The 15,105-nt window shown below is 59.7% G+C and overlaps 1 protein-coding gene across 1 annotated transcript in view; it reads right to left on the bottom strand.

Annotated features, from left to right (window-relative positions):
- Positions 1-9,256: 9,256 nt before the first annotated feature.
- Positions 9,257-15,105, bottom strand: part of LRRN2 (leucine rich repeat neuronal 2) — a 57,193-nt gene continuing 51,344 nt past the window's right edge. Inside the window, exon 2 of the mRNA XM_051821199.3 lies at positions 9,257-12,267. Coding sequence (XP_051677159.3) covers positions 9,892-12,111 — 2,220 coding nt within the window. The 5' untranslated portion in view covers positions 12,112-12,267 and the 3' untranslated portion in view covers positions 9,257-9,891. The remainder of the gene's footprint in view (positions 12,268-15,105) is intronic.

Here is a 15,105-nt window from a genome sequence, read left to right on the forward strand (position 1 = left end):
ATGGCCAAGGGTACCAGGGAGGAGACCAGGGAGCGCTCCTCGGCACCGCCCCACCTCCCGGTGCTCTGTAGCCAAGGAAGCTGCTATTTTCAAACAGTGACTCTGCGAGAGCTCCAAGACGTGGGAGCCAGGACTCGTGGGGCCTCCTGGTGGGCGGCACTGCTGCAGGCGGGGATGAGGGACCAGGGCCATTGAAATTTCTGCAAACGAGCAGAGGATACATTGGGTTCTTCGGCCGCGGATGGTGGAAAATGGAACCCACGGGAGTCGAGGAGTCGAGATGTGGAGTAGGAGGCGTTGGTCCACGCTCTCGGGGTGATGGAAGGTCAGCAAGAGCAGGGCGGGTGGGGTGGGGGCTCAAGAACGCTCAGGAGGGCACCATGTTTTCTACCTGCTGCTGTCAGAGAGGCCTGGGCAGCGGACACAGGAGACGTCCACTACCTGTGGATACCTCTTGGTGCGTGGCCTGGCCCAACGTGGAGCCTTTGCTGGGCTTCCGACTGGCCCAGCTGCCATCTGAGCTCAGAAGCGAAGGACCCTGGGCCAGCTTGACCAACACGGCGGAGCTGGCTGGTGGGAGAGCGACCAGAACTCCAGAGAAGGACGCCACCGCGTTCTAGAGCTGCTCGGACGGCCCGAAGGCGCAAAGTCAGGCTTCTGAGAGGCGAGCTTCCAAACGCCAGGGAAAAGGCACATGGGTTGAGGCTCTCAAGATAACACAGTTTGTTTTTTGTTTTTTTGACAGGCAGAGTGGATAGTGAGAGAGACAGAGAGAAAGGTCTTCCTTTGCCGTTGGTTCACCCTCCAATGGCCGCCGCGGCCGGCGCGCTGCAGCCTGCGCACTGCACTGATCAGAAGGCAGGAGCCAGGTGTTTCTCCTGGTCTCCCATGGGGTGCAGGGCCCAAGCACTTGGGCCATCCTCCACTGCACTCCCTGGCCATAGCAGAGAGCTGGCCTGGAAGAGGGGCAACTGGGACAGAATCCGGCGCCCCGACCGGGACTAGAACCTGGTGTGCCGACGCCGTTAGGCAGAGGATTAACCTAGTGAGCCACAGCGCCAGCCCAGTTTTGGTTTTTTAAAAATAATTTTCTTCTTATCCTTTTATTTTTCTAGTTTTAAAAATTATTTATTTATTTGAAAGGCAGAGTTAGAGAGGCAGAGAGAGAGAGAGGGAGGTGTGCCTTCCATCTGCTGGTTCACTCCCCGAATGGCTACAACAGCCAGAACTGCTCTGATCCGAAGTCAGGAGCCAAGAGCTTCATCCGGGTCTCCCACATGGGTGCAGGGGCCCAAGCACTTGGGCCATCTTCTACTGCTTTCCCAGGCCATAGCAGAGAGCTGGATTGGAAGTGGAGCAGCTGCGACTTGAACCAGCATCCAGTTGGGATGCTGGCACTGTAGGTGCTGACTTTACCCACTACGCCACAGCACCGGACCCTGTAGCATAAGTTTAAAAGTGAAGTCTTGGCTGGCGCCGCGGCTCAATAGGCTAATCCTCTGCCTGTGGCGCCGGCACACTGGGTTCTAGTCCCGGTCAGGGTGCCGGATTCTGTCCCAGTTGCCCCTCTTCCAGTCCAGCTCTCTGCTGTGGCCCGGGAGTGCAATGGAGGATGGCCCAAGTGCTTGGGCCCTGCACCCCATGGGAGACCAGGAGAAGCACCTGGTTCCTGGCTTCAGATCAGCGCAGAGCACCAGCTGCAGCAGCTATTGGGGGGTGAACCAACGGCAAAGGAAGACCTTTCTCTCTCTCTCTCTCACTGTCCACTCTGCCTGTCAAAAAAAAAAAAAAAAAAAAAAGTGAAGTCTTGACAATAAAGTAACAAATTATCCAGATTTAAAACAGAAGAAGAAAAAAGGAGGGCGGCATCTAAAAGTAACAGTGACCTCAAGGGAGCTCTGCAGTGCACGCGGACTGGAAGTTCTCCCGATCTCACAGAGCTCCTGACAGACCTTCAAAGCCGGGGAGTTTGAATACAGAGGTGGGGGTACTGGCTAGGAGGGAGCATCCGAGTCCCGACACACCTGCTAGTGTAGGAGCTGGAGTCTTCTGTACTCTGGCTGCTTGCTCTCCTGCTATGCTCCCCTGGAGTTTATGACCTCCTGCCCCCCACCAGCTCCCCTGGGATTTATGGCCCGATGCTTCCCGCCAGTTCTTCCCTGTGCCATCTCCTTTGTGTGGCCTTCCTGCCACATAACGTATATCGTCTTTACGTTTGAATGAACCAATGAACGTACCTTGCCATACAGAGAGTAAGAAGGTAACCTATGTAGATGACCTGCACCCTTGCAAGCGTGAGGCTATAAAAACCTCTTATGCAAACGAGAGGGCCTTTTGCCTGTGCACTGCTAAAGGGCTGTGTGCGGGTAGGGGGTCCCAGCCGGCTGGGTAACAAATCTCTGCTTTTGTATCCGCGACTGTGCCTTGTGCATTGATTGGGAAATTCGGACACAACATATGGGGGCCGTCCCGGGATTGCCCCAGTTGATGCACAATTCATAGAGCGGGAGGTTTACCTGACTTTCTATGGAGCTCCATCAGAGGTCAGAGGCGCCAGGTAGGCTGGCAGAGAACAAGGGAATAGGGGTGAGGTAACAGGCAGACGTGCTGGAGAGCCCATCCCGATCCAGGGGGAGACGTCTCCGTCGAGCTGGTCCTCGGTGTAGATGGAAAGGTGACCGAGGAAAATCTGTACTGGAAAGGAATTTTGTGTTCTCTAGGGTGAATCTTTTGGTACCAGTTTACGGGGGTCGCTCCCCCAAATCCGCGGCTTTCGCGTGGCAGGCGAGTCGCTCCTCCTAGACCCGGTGCAGACCATCCGGGCATTTGTTATTTTTGCGGCTGCAATGTTTGTGTCTGTGTCTTCTGTGTTGTGTGTTAATACTAACCTTTCTTAAAATGGGACAACAAGCACCCCCTCTCCCTTGTTACTGACCGTTTTTCTGAATTCCGATCTAGGGGGAATGACCTGTCTGTAGTGGTGAAGAAAGGTGAGTTAATAACTTCCTGTGGTGCGGAGTGGCCCGCCCTTGGAGTTGGATGGTCAGTTGAAGGGAGTTTTGATTTGATCTTGGTGACCAAAGTAAAGAAAAGCTGCTGTCGGATGAGGGGAGGGGGAGCACGGACCAGCCTACCTATGTTCTGGTGTGGCAAGATCTAGCGCAGAAAACCACCAGTGTGGTTGAAGCACTTTGGGCTGTCGGGAGGAGAAACAAAAGTTTTGGTGGCGCAGGAAGAGAGAAAATCACAAGGGAATAAGAAACCTGAACGGGAAACAAGGGAAGCAGAGGTCTTACTAAACTCAAACTTGTATCCAAATCTGATAGACTTGGACCTTGACGAAGGGCAGAATCCACCCTCCTGGTAAGGTACCTGTCTGGTGTCTGTAATGGAAGAGAGTACGTATGTGGTGTGAATGTCTCTGTGGCTCCACGGCCCCCTGCAGCTGCGGAGCTTGACTGAGCCCTAACCTGCGGCTCCATGTTCTCCGCCAGGAGAGCGGCCAGGCGGGCGAAGCGGTCGGTCGCAGTCCGGATCAGTGCCTGTTCCGGAGGTCTTTGTCTCATGTTTTGCGTGACCGAGGGGGACTGATTATGGAAAAATTCCATTCAGAACCAACTGTTCTAAACTGTGTGAGAAAAGCTTTAAAAGGGTTGCAAGCATAAAACTATGTTCTAAGTAAAAGAGGGACATTTTAGACTTTTAATTTTCTTTGGTTTGTGGTATGCTAACTCCACCCCTTTGCTGGGGGGTGGGGTGAAAGGTGAGCTGCCTTTCGGCAAGGGGCAGTGACACTTGAAAGTCTCCTAAATCAAGTTAACAGTCTCCAGTGAGCTTTTAACCCTTGACACCCCAGGCCCCTGGCCCACCAGTTTGCTGCTGTCTGAACAACTTTCAGAGAAGGTACCAAGTACCTGACTGCTGACTGGGTACAGCTTGGGACACTTGGTTGGTGAAATTCTAGGCTCGAATTCAACTTATTGTCTAGGGAGACATATTTGATAAGTAAAAATCTCATACATAAAATTGCTATAGTTATGGCTGTTATGAGAATTTGGTAAAATGTAACTAAATATCAAATGGTAAATGTAAAATGGTAAAATGTAACTAAATATTTAAATTTAAAGAAAGTTAAATTCAAAACCAAGAGGGCCACTATTTAAAAAATTGTTTTTGCTGTGTAATCTGCCAGGCTTGTTTTGTTACTGGGTTTAGCAGGTCCAACAAGGTAACAATCGGTAATCAGAGCTTTATTATGGCCTCTAAGGTGGACAGTACAAAGTTAAAGAGGAAAAATTTTTGATTTAATTTAAAAGGAGTCCATAAAGTAAAGGGCCAACTTTTAATGTAAAATAACTGTCAGAGGCCACTCCGCATCTAAGATAAGGGCAGAGTCCTCATTGTCATCGTCACTGCTGCCGGCTGCGGCTCTTCAGGGAAACCTGTACAAGGCACAAAGGAGAGAGTGGCCATGGGCCGCTGGGCCCAGCCAATCAGATGGCCTGGGGGCCCAATGCGCTCAGTGCCAGGCATTGTGGAGGGCGGCAGGGTGCCTGTGATGTTCTGGTGTTCACTGCCCCTCCCACTCACCGGGGAGCCTGAGCCACCTGCTGGCCCAGCAGAGGGGAAATGCTCAGGTCCTGAAGGTTGCAGCTCTGCTGGGCGGAGGGTGCTGGAGCCCAGCACAGCAGCTCCCTGTCGCTCCCCCTCTTCATGGAGGAACGACACTAAGCCCTGCCTAGGCTTCATATCCGAGTCACGGCACCATTATGTCGCTCCCCCTCTTCGTGGAGGAACGACACAGGACCCTGCGCTGTTCTTTTGTCTGCTCGGCCCTCCCCGGGTTTGCTGCTGGTTCTTCCCGGGTTGGCTACTGTCCCTTCCACCTCCGTGGAAGGGCGGTTCCCCCTGCCACATTCCCCACTTCCTCAGGGGAGCGGCACACCGCCGGCCGGCTCTCTCGGGGGCTGCACAGGTGTTCCTTCAGATAGATGTTCCCCTTAGATGTTCCTGGTGCATGCTGTCTCTCTCCTCCTTTATAGTCCTCCTCCGCCAATCCCACATGCCGAGTACGCTGCTCTCCTCCAATCAGGAGCAGGTCCTACAGTTTCTTGGTTGAACTGGAGGCAGCTGCATAGAAGCTGTTACTCCCTTCTCAGCGCCATATTGTGGGAAAGCAGATGCATAGAATAAGTCTTAATTCCAGTAACTTAGTCTAGTCCGAGTTGCTCCCAGTTGCTCCCCACACTCCTGAGGTCACTGAAGGTGTTCCTGGTGATAACCAGATAGGCAGAGCACCCAGATGAGTTCCTATATAAATTCTTGGTCACAGATTGCGTTAACTCAGCCTCCTTGGATATGGTCCAGCGTTAACAGAGCAAAATTCTTGTGACTGGGACTCTGCCCTGAGTCTAAAGATCAAGGGCCCACCAGGACTTCCACAGCCTCTCCACCCCTTCTCCAGGGAGAGCCAGAAGAGGCCCCACGACTTTTTTTTTTAAAGGGCCCCTTGTGACTATCCTGTTTAAGCACCCATTCCTTATCCGCGTTCCTGACTTATTTTTTTCTCCATAGTACTCATCGCCACCCAACATGCTATGCGAGGGGCCTTCAAACATTTTACGGAGAGTAGAATTAAAAGATCAGCTGATTCTGGCACAAACATTTTGAAATCCATGTGCACACCTGCTGTTCAAGGAGTTCATGGGAAGTGCCCATCGTGAAAGAACGATGCCTGGACTTCAAGTCCCCTGCACCCAATCAATGCACCTTTTGGAAGCACCTGGAATAGCTCCCTTTATTCTGCTCATGCGCTTCCTCCCTGCCCTACCTGCAAGGTGCTTGGCCTCAGGGACTGTTTTCCTGTTTCCCTTGAGCAGCGCCCTCCACACAGTCCTGTTGGTTAAAGACTTGTTGATGGGGAGGGAGGGAGGGCGGAAGATGGCTTGGACTGACTCAGAGTTCACCAGGCTGGAGTTCTCCCAGGACGGAGAGAGTTCTTGAACAGGGACCTTCAGGGCTAACACCAGGAAAGGCCCCGTTGGTCCTCCTGGGCTGGACCAGCCAGTGTCACCTGCCTCTGAGACCCAGGAGCCGCTCACACCTGGTGTCCTCGCTTCAGCGCAGCCGCCGCCAGCATCCACTGTGACAGCGGCTCGCAGCCAGCTGAGCGGCCGCACCAGGCGTGATGGACGGGCTGGCGCCAGGCTGGTGGGCAGGCTGCAGTGGCGAGCCACGGCGCTGTCTCCTGGCCCAGATCTGCCCCACAAGCTGTCGGAGCTGTTGATGGGGACGCAGCAGGCAGGAGGAGTCGGCCAGTGGCAGGCTCTAGGGAGGGAAAATTAATACGCTCAACAATCGGGCTGGGTTTTGCAATCCTCCCCATAGACGGAAATGATAGGCCCCCAAGTAACAGCTGAAAATGGAAACAAGAATAGACAGCGCTTTCTATTTAGAATTCAGAAAGAACAATCTTTGGGGTGGGCACTTGGCCCAGCGGTTACGATGCTGGCTGAGATGCCCGCGTTCTGTATCGGAGTCCATGGCTCCGGCGCCTCAGTGCAGATTCCCGCTGGTGCAGACGCTGGGACACCGCAGTGCTGGCTCACCCGGCTGGGCCCCTGACACCCGAGTGGGCCACTCGGAGTTCCTGGCTCCGGGCTTTGGCCTGGCCTAGCCTGAGCCTTTGTGGGCATGAACCAGTGGATGGAAACTCTCGGTCTACAACTCAAAATAAGCAAAAAAGCCCCACTGATATTAAACGTACAGAAGACGGCAGCACTGATGGCTGTCTGTTTCCAGCCCAGCGTGCTTAGATCCTGGGCTCACGTGACAGCTAAGACCGCAGCAGCCCCTCAGCAGGTGTTCGCGGACCCTTGACAGCAGGGCGGGCCCCACTGTCCTTGCTCCTGGTGGAGACACACCTGTGGCCTGTGGCCAGCACTTCAGTTGGGAGCGCGTGTGTGTGTGTGTGGGGGGGGGCTGTCTTTCTCATCGGTCCAGCTTCTGGCTGGCCCAGGACACAGCCCCCCACCGAGTGCCTTTTCCTCCCTGTCCCCGGCTGTGTTCCTGCAGCGTCACCTGTTTTCCAGGAGAAAGGCCACTCTCCCCTCGCCCCCTCGCCTTACTTCCCTGGGGTAGCCCAGCGTGCAGGGCCTGAGGGCTCAGCAGCCGACAGAGTAAGTCACAGGGTCTCATGCCAAGAAGGGATGCTCTTTTAAGGACGTGAGCAGCCGTGCACGTGGGCCTGGGGACGGATGGGAGATGTCTCCCTACCCCCAGGGGAGACTCACAGCCTCCCATCCCCCTCTGTTTCCTGCCTGTGGCTGAGGAGTCTGAGGGAAGTGGAGGGTGGAGGTAGGAGGCATCAGGTGGTCTGAGGGGGCGAGGACACGCCCCCTCCCTCTTCCAGCTGCAAGGTCTACAGCCCTGGCTTGACATCTGCCGCGGCCACTTTGCTGGTCGCTGCTGAGCAAGCTCAGGGCCGCAGGGGCAGTCTGGGGACGCTGTGGGTGGCAATGGGAGCCGCTAACTGGCTCGGGTGCTTCCTGAAAGGGACCAGCGCCTGCCTTCGCCACGTCCCGGGGCAGCCAGGAAAGGAGGGCACTGCTTGCTCACTCGGCGCTCCCTGACCAGCCCAGGCTCTGCGCCGCCTCCTAGGGGATCACAGGGAATCCAGCTCCAACCGACTGCGGCCCCCCCCCCCGAGCCGGTGGGAAGGGGGCAGGCCTGCCTGCTGTGGGTGCAGGTGTAGGAAGCTCCTCTGCTTCTCCTGGAAAGCGCTCACCGACCTCAGGCTGGGACCATCCTGAAGCAGGGGTGAGTGGGGAGGAGCAGGGGCCACTCTCCAGCCCCGGCCCCAGCTCTCTTCCAGAGCCTTAACCTGCGTGGTCTGTGAAAGTGTGGCTGCCCGGGGCTTCTCCAGGTGTGTCCCCAGCCCCCAGCATTGGTGGGGGCACCTGGACTTTGTGATGAGACTCTCAGGCCCTGCCTGGCTCCGGCAGATCAGAAACTCTGGGGGTGGGCCCATCTCACAAGCCCTCCGGTGGTTCTGATGGGAATCAAGTGGGTGAACTACCAGGGGGCTGGGCAGGTGCTCAGCTGCCTTTTGGCTGCTGGCCTGCAGAGAGCACTGCCCTCCGTGCCTGCCGAGATGGACACCAGCCCAGGGCTCTGTCACCAGCGTGGCAGCTGTGTGTGCACTGGCAGCCTCGATGGACCCTCTCCCAACAAGCCTGCCGAATGTGTTCCGTGACACAGGCCCCTCTGGCTCATGTGTGGCCTTTCAAAAACCCATTTGATTTCAGAGGCAGAGAAAGGTCTTTCATCCCCTAGTTCACTCCTCAAATGCCTGCAATGGCCAGGTCTGGGCCAGGTCAAAGCCAGGAGCTGGGATGCACTCCGGGCCTCCCACATGCACAGCAGGGACCTCAGTACTTGAGCCATCGCCTGCCACCTCCCGAGTGCACATCAGCGGGAAGCTGAAATTGAGAGCGGAGCTTGGACTTGAACCCAAGCACTCTGATGAGAGGCAGGCATCCCACCGACAGCCGAACCACGTGGGCTGTGGCTCCGTGTCAGGCCCAGGGGTCGCACTCCCTCTTGCCAGCCCCAGACACGGCCCCTGTGCGGTGGCCTCTGCTGGCCCAGCACTGCCCACTCTCCCGACGTCCTCGACTGCTGAGTTTCCGACAGAGGCTCCTTTTCGCGCCTGGCTGTCAGAAGGCAGTCGGTCTTGCGATTTTTTAAGGCCACAGAAACAACCGCAAAAGCAGACCTGGCTCGTTGCAGATCACCCTGCAATGGAAAGAAACAGGCGGCTTCCCGCCCCTCCTCGGCCCTCCCTCACCCCAGGCCCCTGCTGCCCTAGCCCAGAGTTCTTGCTGTCTTCCTGATTTGCAATTCTCTGCGTGCGCCTGCCCCTTGGGTTTGTTTAATGAGAAACAGGCCGGGACTTCTCCCATGCACCAGCATGTTAATTGCTTATCAGAGAAGAAGCAGGGGTGGCACTGTCTGGGGATGGAAATTTCCGCTCTCTCCATCTCCAGCTCTGTCTCCTGCTTCCTCTCCCACCCTCTCCTTGCTGTCTCTGGCCACCGCCCGCCTCTCCTGCTCACAGGAGACCCCTAGGGCCACTTCCAGAGGCACCTGGAAGGCCAGAATTCTAGCCGCAGAGGGAACCCGCCACCCGCCACCTCCTCGCTCCCTTTTTCCTCCTGCAGAGCCCGGAGCGGAGAGCTCTGAGCCACACGCGCCATCCAAAGGGTTCTTCGCCTTTCCTTTCCCGGATTATTGTTGTTGTTATTGTTTATTTTTATTTTTTACAAAATAGAAGAGAGCGAATGGGGCTGGGGTTGGGGACACATTTCTCCACAAAGGTACAAAATTGCCGAGAGAAAGTCCGCTCCAGGGAGCCCGGGCTGTCCCCAGGGGTCCTTCGGGTCTGTCTGGGGGGTCGTGCTTGCTTTGAGGGTGGGCCCCGAGGTGGGAAGGAGAGGCCCCCTTCAGCCCTTGCCCAGGAGGGGGAAGAGCAAGCAACCAAGACTGCACGATAGCGAGAAAGGAAGGGAGGCCGCCTGTGGGCCAGCGGCCCCGGGGGACAGGCAGGGGACGGCCAAGCGAGGGGCCAGGAGCCCTGAGCCCCCAGAGAAATGGGCAGGTGGGAGGCCCTGGCCAGGGTCCTTCCTGTCCTGGGCAAGGTTCCTGGGGCTGGCAGCAGGCCCTGGGGATGCCCCCCTGGGGCCACAGAGCTCCGTCTGTCTCCCTCCAGCTGCCAAGCCTCAAGCCCACAGGTCCGAGTCGCTTTCCTCGTGGGGCTTCCGGCCCGGGGTGCATCCCTTTTCGGTACAGAGCAGTCCTAGTTCCTACCCCGCTGCCGAGAACAGCCAGGCTTCAGGAGTTCTGAGACAATGGTGGCGAAAGCGTGCCCCGCTCTGAGCATCCAGCCGGCTTCCTCCCGGGATTCCAGGGCAGGACAAGGGGCGCGGACACCACCCGGATGGACGGGGCACCCCGGCCCCAGAAAGCCCAGGCTGGGAGGAGAGGCCGCGCGGCCACCCCCGGCCTGGGCTGGCCTGCACTGACGACACGGGCGGCGAGCCCTGCTGCCAGCAGGAGGATGGCCAGGGCCAGGACAGCGATGAGCCCCGGCCGGTCCCCCAGGGCCCCGTGGCAAGGAGCAGCCTCTGTAGTCCTGGCCCACACACAAGCCGACTGGGTGTGGGCATCGGCGAAGGCCACGTGCAGGCAGGCCCAGTACTCGCTGGCCTGCAGGAGGCGGGTGATATTGTAGCTGTGGGTGCCCCGGGGCAGGCGGGCCAGGGCGCGGGGCCCCCGGCCTCGGAAGGAGGCGGCGCTGGACCAGGTGAGGTTGGTGGAGACTGTGTTGGGCAGGGGGACCCAGGAGAGCAGGATGCGGTAGGGGTGGGTCTCCTGCACCCGGAGCTCCAGGCCCCGGCTGCCGCTGCCCCTGTCCGGCTGGAAGGGCGCACGGCCAACCACCACGCGGACTGTCTTGGTGTCGGCCCCCACCAGGTTCTGGGCCACACAGGTGTACAGCCCGGCCTCGTCCGCCGTCACCCTCCGCAGCTCCAGGGTTCCCTCCGGGTACACCCGGTACCTCCTGCCCGCATGGGCAGGCGTCAGTCGCACCCCGGCTGGAGTGACCCAGTAGATCTCGGGTTCTGGTTCCGCCATCGCCCGGCAGTGCAGCACCTTGCTCTCGCCGCTGGCCACCTGGAGGCTCGGGGGGAAGCTGCGGGGCGAGATGAGGGGCAGGCAGCGGTCCGTCATCTCCCGGAAGGGCACCTCGCGGACCGGGCGGCGCTGCAGGTCGGGCGGCTCCGCACACAGGGTGGACTGCGGCTCGATGAAGCGCACGCGGGTGCCCGTGGCGTTGGCCCAGCGGATCACGCAGTCGCAGCGGAGGGGGTTGCCGTGGAGCCCCACCTCCTGCAGGCTGGGCAGGGACTCCACCGTCTGCTGGTGCAAGGCACTGAGGGCGTTGTTGTTCAGCATGAGTGTCTCCATGCGGGGCAGGTGGTGGAAGGCGCGGGGGTGGATGAAGGACAGGCGCGGGTTGTTGGTGATGTCCAGCTTGGTCAGCTCGGGGAGGTTGACCAGGGCGAACTTGTCGATGGAGACCAGCTCCTCCATGTTGTTCAGCCCCAGCTCCTTGAGGTGCAGCATGTTGGCGAAGTCCCCCGGCCCCACGCGCTGCAGCGGGTTCTTGTTCAGGTCCAGGAACTTGAGCCCCGGCACCTGCTGCAACGCCCGCCTGGGCACGCGGGCCAGCAGGTTGTCGTAGAAGGAGAGGCTCTCCAGGCTCTGCAGCCCCTCCAGGGCGTAGTCGGAGATCTCCCGCAGGTTCATGCCCGCCAGCACCAGGCTGCGCAGGTTGGCCAGCGGCCGGAAGTTCATGTCCAGGATGGCGTCCACCGCGTTGCCGCCGATCATGAGGATCTCCAAGCTGGGCAGCATCTCGAACCAGCGGCTGTCAACGGCCCTGAGCAGGTTGGAGTTGAGGTGCAGCCGCAGCAGGCTGCTGAGGCCCGCGAAGGCCCGGGGGGCGATGCGGTACAGCTGGTTGTGGTTGAGATAGAGCTCCTGCAGGCCGGCCAGCCCCGCGAAGCTGTGGTCCTCCAGCCGCGCCAGCTGGTTCTCCTCCAGGTGCAGGCTCAGCAGCTGGGGCAGGGCCCGGAAGTCGCAGTCCCGGGCGTCCGAGAAGCTGTTCTGGGACAGGTCCAGCTCCGTGAGGTTGGCCAGGTAGGCCAGCTCGCTCTGGTCCACGCGCACGATGCTGTTACTCTGCAGCAGCAGGGTCTGCGTCCCCGCAGGCAGTGCCGGGGGCACCGCCGTCAGGAACAGGTCGTTGCAGTCCACCGTGGCGGCCTCGCGGTAGGACGAGCGCGGCGTGTACCAGGGCCGGATCTGGCAGGCACACTGCGGGGGACAGGGCACACGCCAGGGCACCACGGGCACGGCGGCAGTGGCACCGGCCACCCAGGCTAGCAGGAGGGGTGCCACCAGGAGCCCCATGGTGGAGCTGCAGGGCAGGGGACCATCCACGGGACGAGCGCAGAGTCCTGCTCTTTGCCGTGCGCAGGTGAGCATCAGCAGCCCGGCCAGGGCCCGGGGAAGCACCTGCCCAGGGCAGCCATTCTCCGAGGGGACGGGGGCATCACTGCTGGCCCGCCTGGGTGCGGATCCTCATCCTTGTCCACCGGCGCTGGGCCTTCCCGCTCATCGCCACGCCACGTCGGGGCGGCCCTGGAAGGAGAGGACCGGAGTTAAGGAGCTACCAGCGAAGCCTAAGAAGCGGCAGGGAGCAGGCCAAGGCCAGGGCCAGGTCCTGCCCTGCAGTCCCTAAGGCTGCCGTGTCCTTTCCCATGACCTCAGGAGGGAGCCACTGGCAGTCGTCGGGGAAAGACCCGGGAGAACTCGGAGGAAGGTGTGTGTGTGCGGGAAGGAGAGCCAAGGGTCTGGGGCCCTTGTCACCTGCAGTTCTCCCGAGCCCGGAGAGATGAGGGTAGGCGCCCCCTAACCTTTCTGACCCCAGCCCTCCCCCCACCTTGGCTTGCTGGGTAAGATGATGGCTGAGACCTCCCCTGGCAGGGTAGGTGGGGGTGGGCAGCAGCTGGTGGGAGCAAGGGCAGCTTCCAGCACCTGAGATGGGCCCCAGAACTCCGGAGTTGACATCCAAGGAGGCTGGGGAGGCGGCAGGTCCTGCCTGCCACCTGTTAGGAAAATGGCGCAGTCTTATCAATGGCGCGATCTATACACCCTGACACCATCCTAGGCTCCAGCCCCCGCCGCCATGGCTGGAAGCCAGGTGGCCACATGGCCCAACCACCGGTGTCAAGCTCCACCCTCATCCTAACAGGATTCGCTGCTCCTACTTCCCTGCCCACCCCCAGCAAAGTTTTAAAAGGACCTGCTCCTAAACACGTGGCTCCCTCTCCTCTCTCTTGGCTCCTCTCTCCTCTTGCTCTCTCTCTTCTCTCCTGGCTATCTCTTCTCTCTCTCAGTCACTCACTTTTTCCTTCTCGCCCCTTCCCTCCAGCCTGCTGGGTTTTCCCCAATAAACCCTTTCCCTTACTCTGGTGTTTGGTGTGTTTTTGTGGCGACCTTACACCACCCACTTAGACTTTCCCAAGTCGGGGGTCCTGCAGGCAGAGCGCTCTCTCTCCCAGCAGCCTGGCAGAGCTGCCTGGAGCCTGTGGGGTCCAGACACCCACATCTGCACTCCTCAGCCCTGTGGCTAAGACCCGTGTGACAAGGCCTGGCCACTCCTGGCTTGTCTTGTGCACAGGCCGCTGGGGCTGATGTCACCCTGACTCCTCCCTGGACAGTTCCAACGTGTCCTTCAAGACTCAAGTTCAGCCACCTCCTGGGACAGCGTCTCCAAATATCCGGCCTGTCTGGCCCACGCTTCCTGCTGTCACGGCCCTGGCCAGGCCACACGGGGAGACTGCTTCAACCACAGACCTGTCTCACTGCTGCACCAGAGCCCAGGACACGTGCCAAGTGTATTGTAGGAACCAACCTCTGTGGTCCCAGGGACCTTTCCCCCTGGAGACTAGACCCCCCAACACACTAGATCCCCCCCAACACCCCCCCCCCCCCAATCTGGAATCAAGCCACTGCTCTTTCCTCCCTCCCCGGTGGGCGTCACCTATCCAGGCACACTGACACGCCGGGGTCCCACGGGCGCAGGTTCTCTCAGGTCCCAGGGCCAGGCTTGCTGCCCTGGAGGATGGTCCCATGTCGGCCTTGACCCCAAGAGGGAAGGAAAGGAGCCAGAGTCTATGTTCCCCGCTGGGGCCTGTCCTGCGTCCCGAGTAGAGGCCCGAGGCCGCGCAGTTCTCAGGGAAGCAGACGCCTGCTGAGGGCCCACCCCCACCCAGGACCTCCGGAGACTGAACGTCTGACGTCATCTTAGCTGTTGCCTAGGGGATAAGCGTTCGTGTGCCCAGTTTGCAGATGCGGAAGCTGAGGTCCAGAAGACCTTGAACAGCTCGGCTCACAGAGCTGGAAAGCAGCCAAGAGGCAGGAGTGGCCCCCAGCCTGCCGGTTGTCGCTTTCCACCCCTCCCTGCTGAGGCCTGGGGCGCACTGGCTCCTGCGGTCCCCAGGGGAGGACCCCTTTCCAGGGGCTGCAGAGTGGGAGCCGTGTCTCGCAGCGCCACGCAGGCGGGTGCCTCTCGGCCAGCCCAGGGGCTCCGCGCCCAGCTCATCCCACGTCCAGGACACTGGCGTGCGGGGCGGGGGCAGCTGGGGGCAGGGCGCCCTCCCCTGAGCAGGAGAGTGCCCGTTTGCATCTGACTACTCCCCACTTTCCTCTGCAGCTATTTCTGAAGGTGGGAAAAACAACCGTGGCTTAAAAGGCAGAGGTTTTGCGTAGGTGCATGCATGCGTGTGTGTGTGTGTGCACTGACACGCACAACTCAGGGCAAACAAACACGTGCACACAGGCATGCAGGCCTGCACACGTGGCCCAGGGCAGGCTCAGGGAATGTGGCCATCCAACCCAGGGATGGGGGCGAGGGGAGGGACTGTGGTACGGCCTGCGGGTGGGAGGAAGCAATGGATGAGTTCAGGCCCCGAGGGGTCCCCGTCAGGGAACCGGATCCAAGGCTGGGGGTCCCACCACACTTACACCCCAGAGGCCACTGATTCCCGCCCACCCCTGGCTCGAGCCAGCAGGGCTGCCTGCAACAGGCCTGGGCCCACCTCTTGGCTCTGCCTCTCCCTGCCAGAGCCCCCTGCGGACAGTCACTTGCCTCTTCTGAGCGTCTGTTACCCTGTGTAAAATGAGGAGTGTGTCACACACACACACAGCTCCACCAGCAGTGGCTGCCTTCCAGCTCTGGGCAGCTCCCGGGGAGGGGGTCGGCAGGTGGGCGGCAGCTCACCAGCTCCGGGGCTTGTTGGGGGACAGTAGGACTTGGGCCTGGGGCTCCACAGAGCTCTCCCCCTGCCTTCAGAAACAAGGGACATGGCCATGCCTTCAGAGCACCACCGTGGGGCTGGGTGTTTGGCACACGCCTGCCTCGGGGGTTTGATCTCCTGGCTTCAAGTCCTGGCTCTGCTCCTGACCCCAGCTCCC

Source organism: Oryctolagus cuniculus, chromosome 13 (genome assembly GCF_051225735.1).
Source record: "Oryctolagus cuniculus isolate XC-2025 breed Fujian yellow rabbit chromosome 13, ASM5122573v1, whole genome shotgun sequence".
Lineage (NCBI taxonomy): Eukaryota > Metazoa > Chordata > Mammalia > Lagomorpha > Leporidae > Oryctolagus > Oryctolagus cuniculus.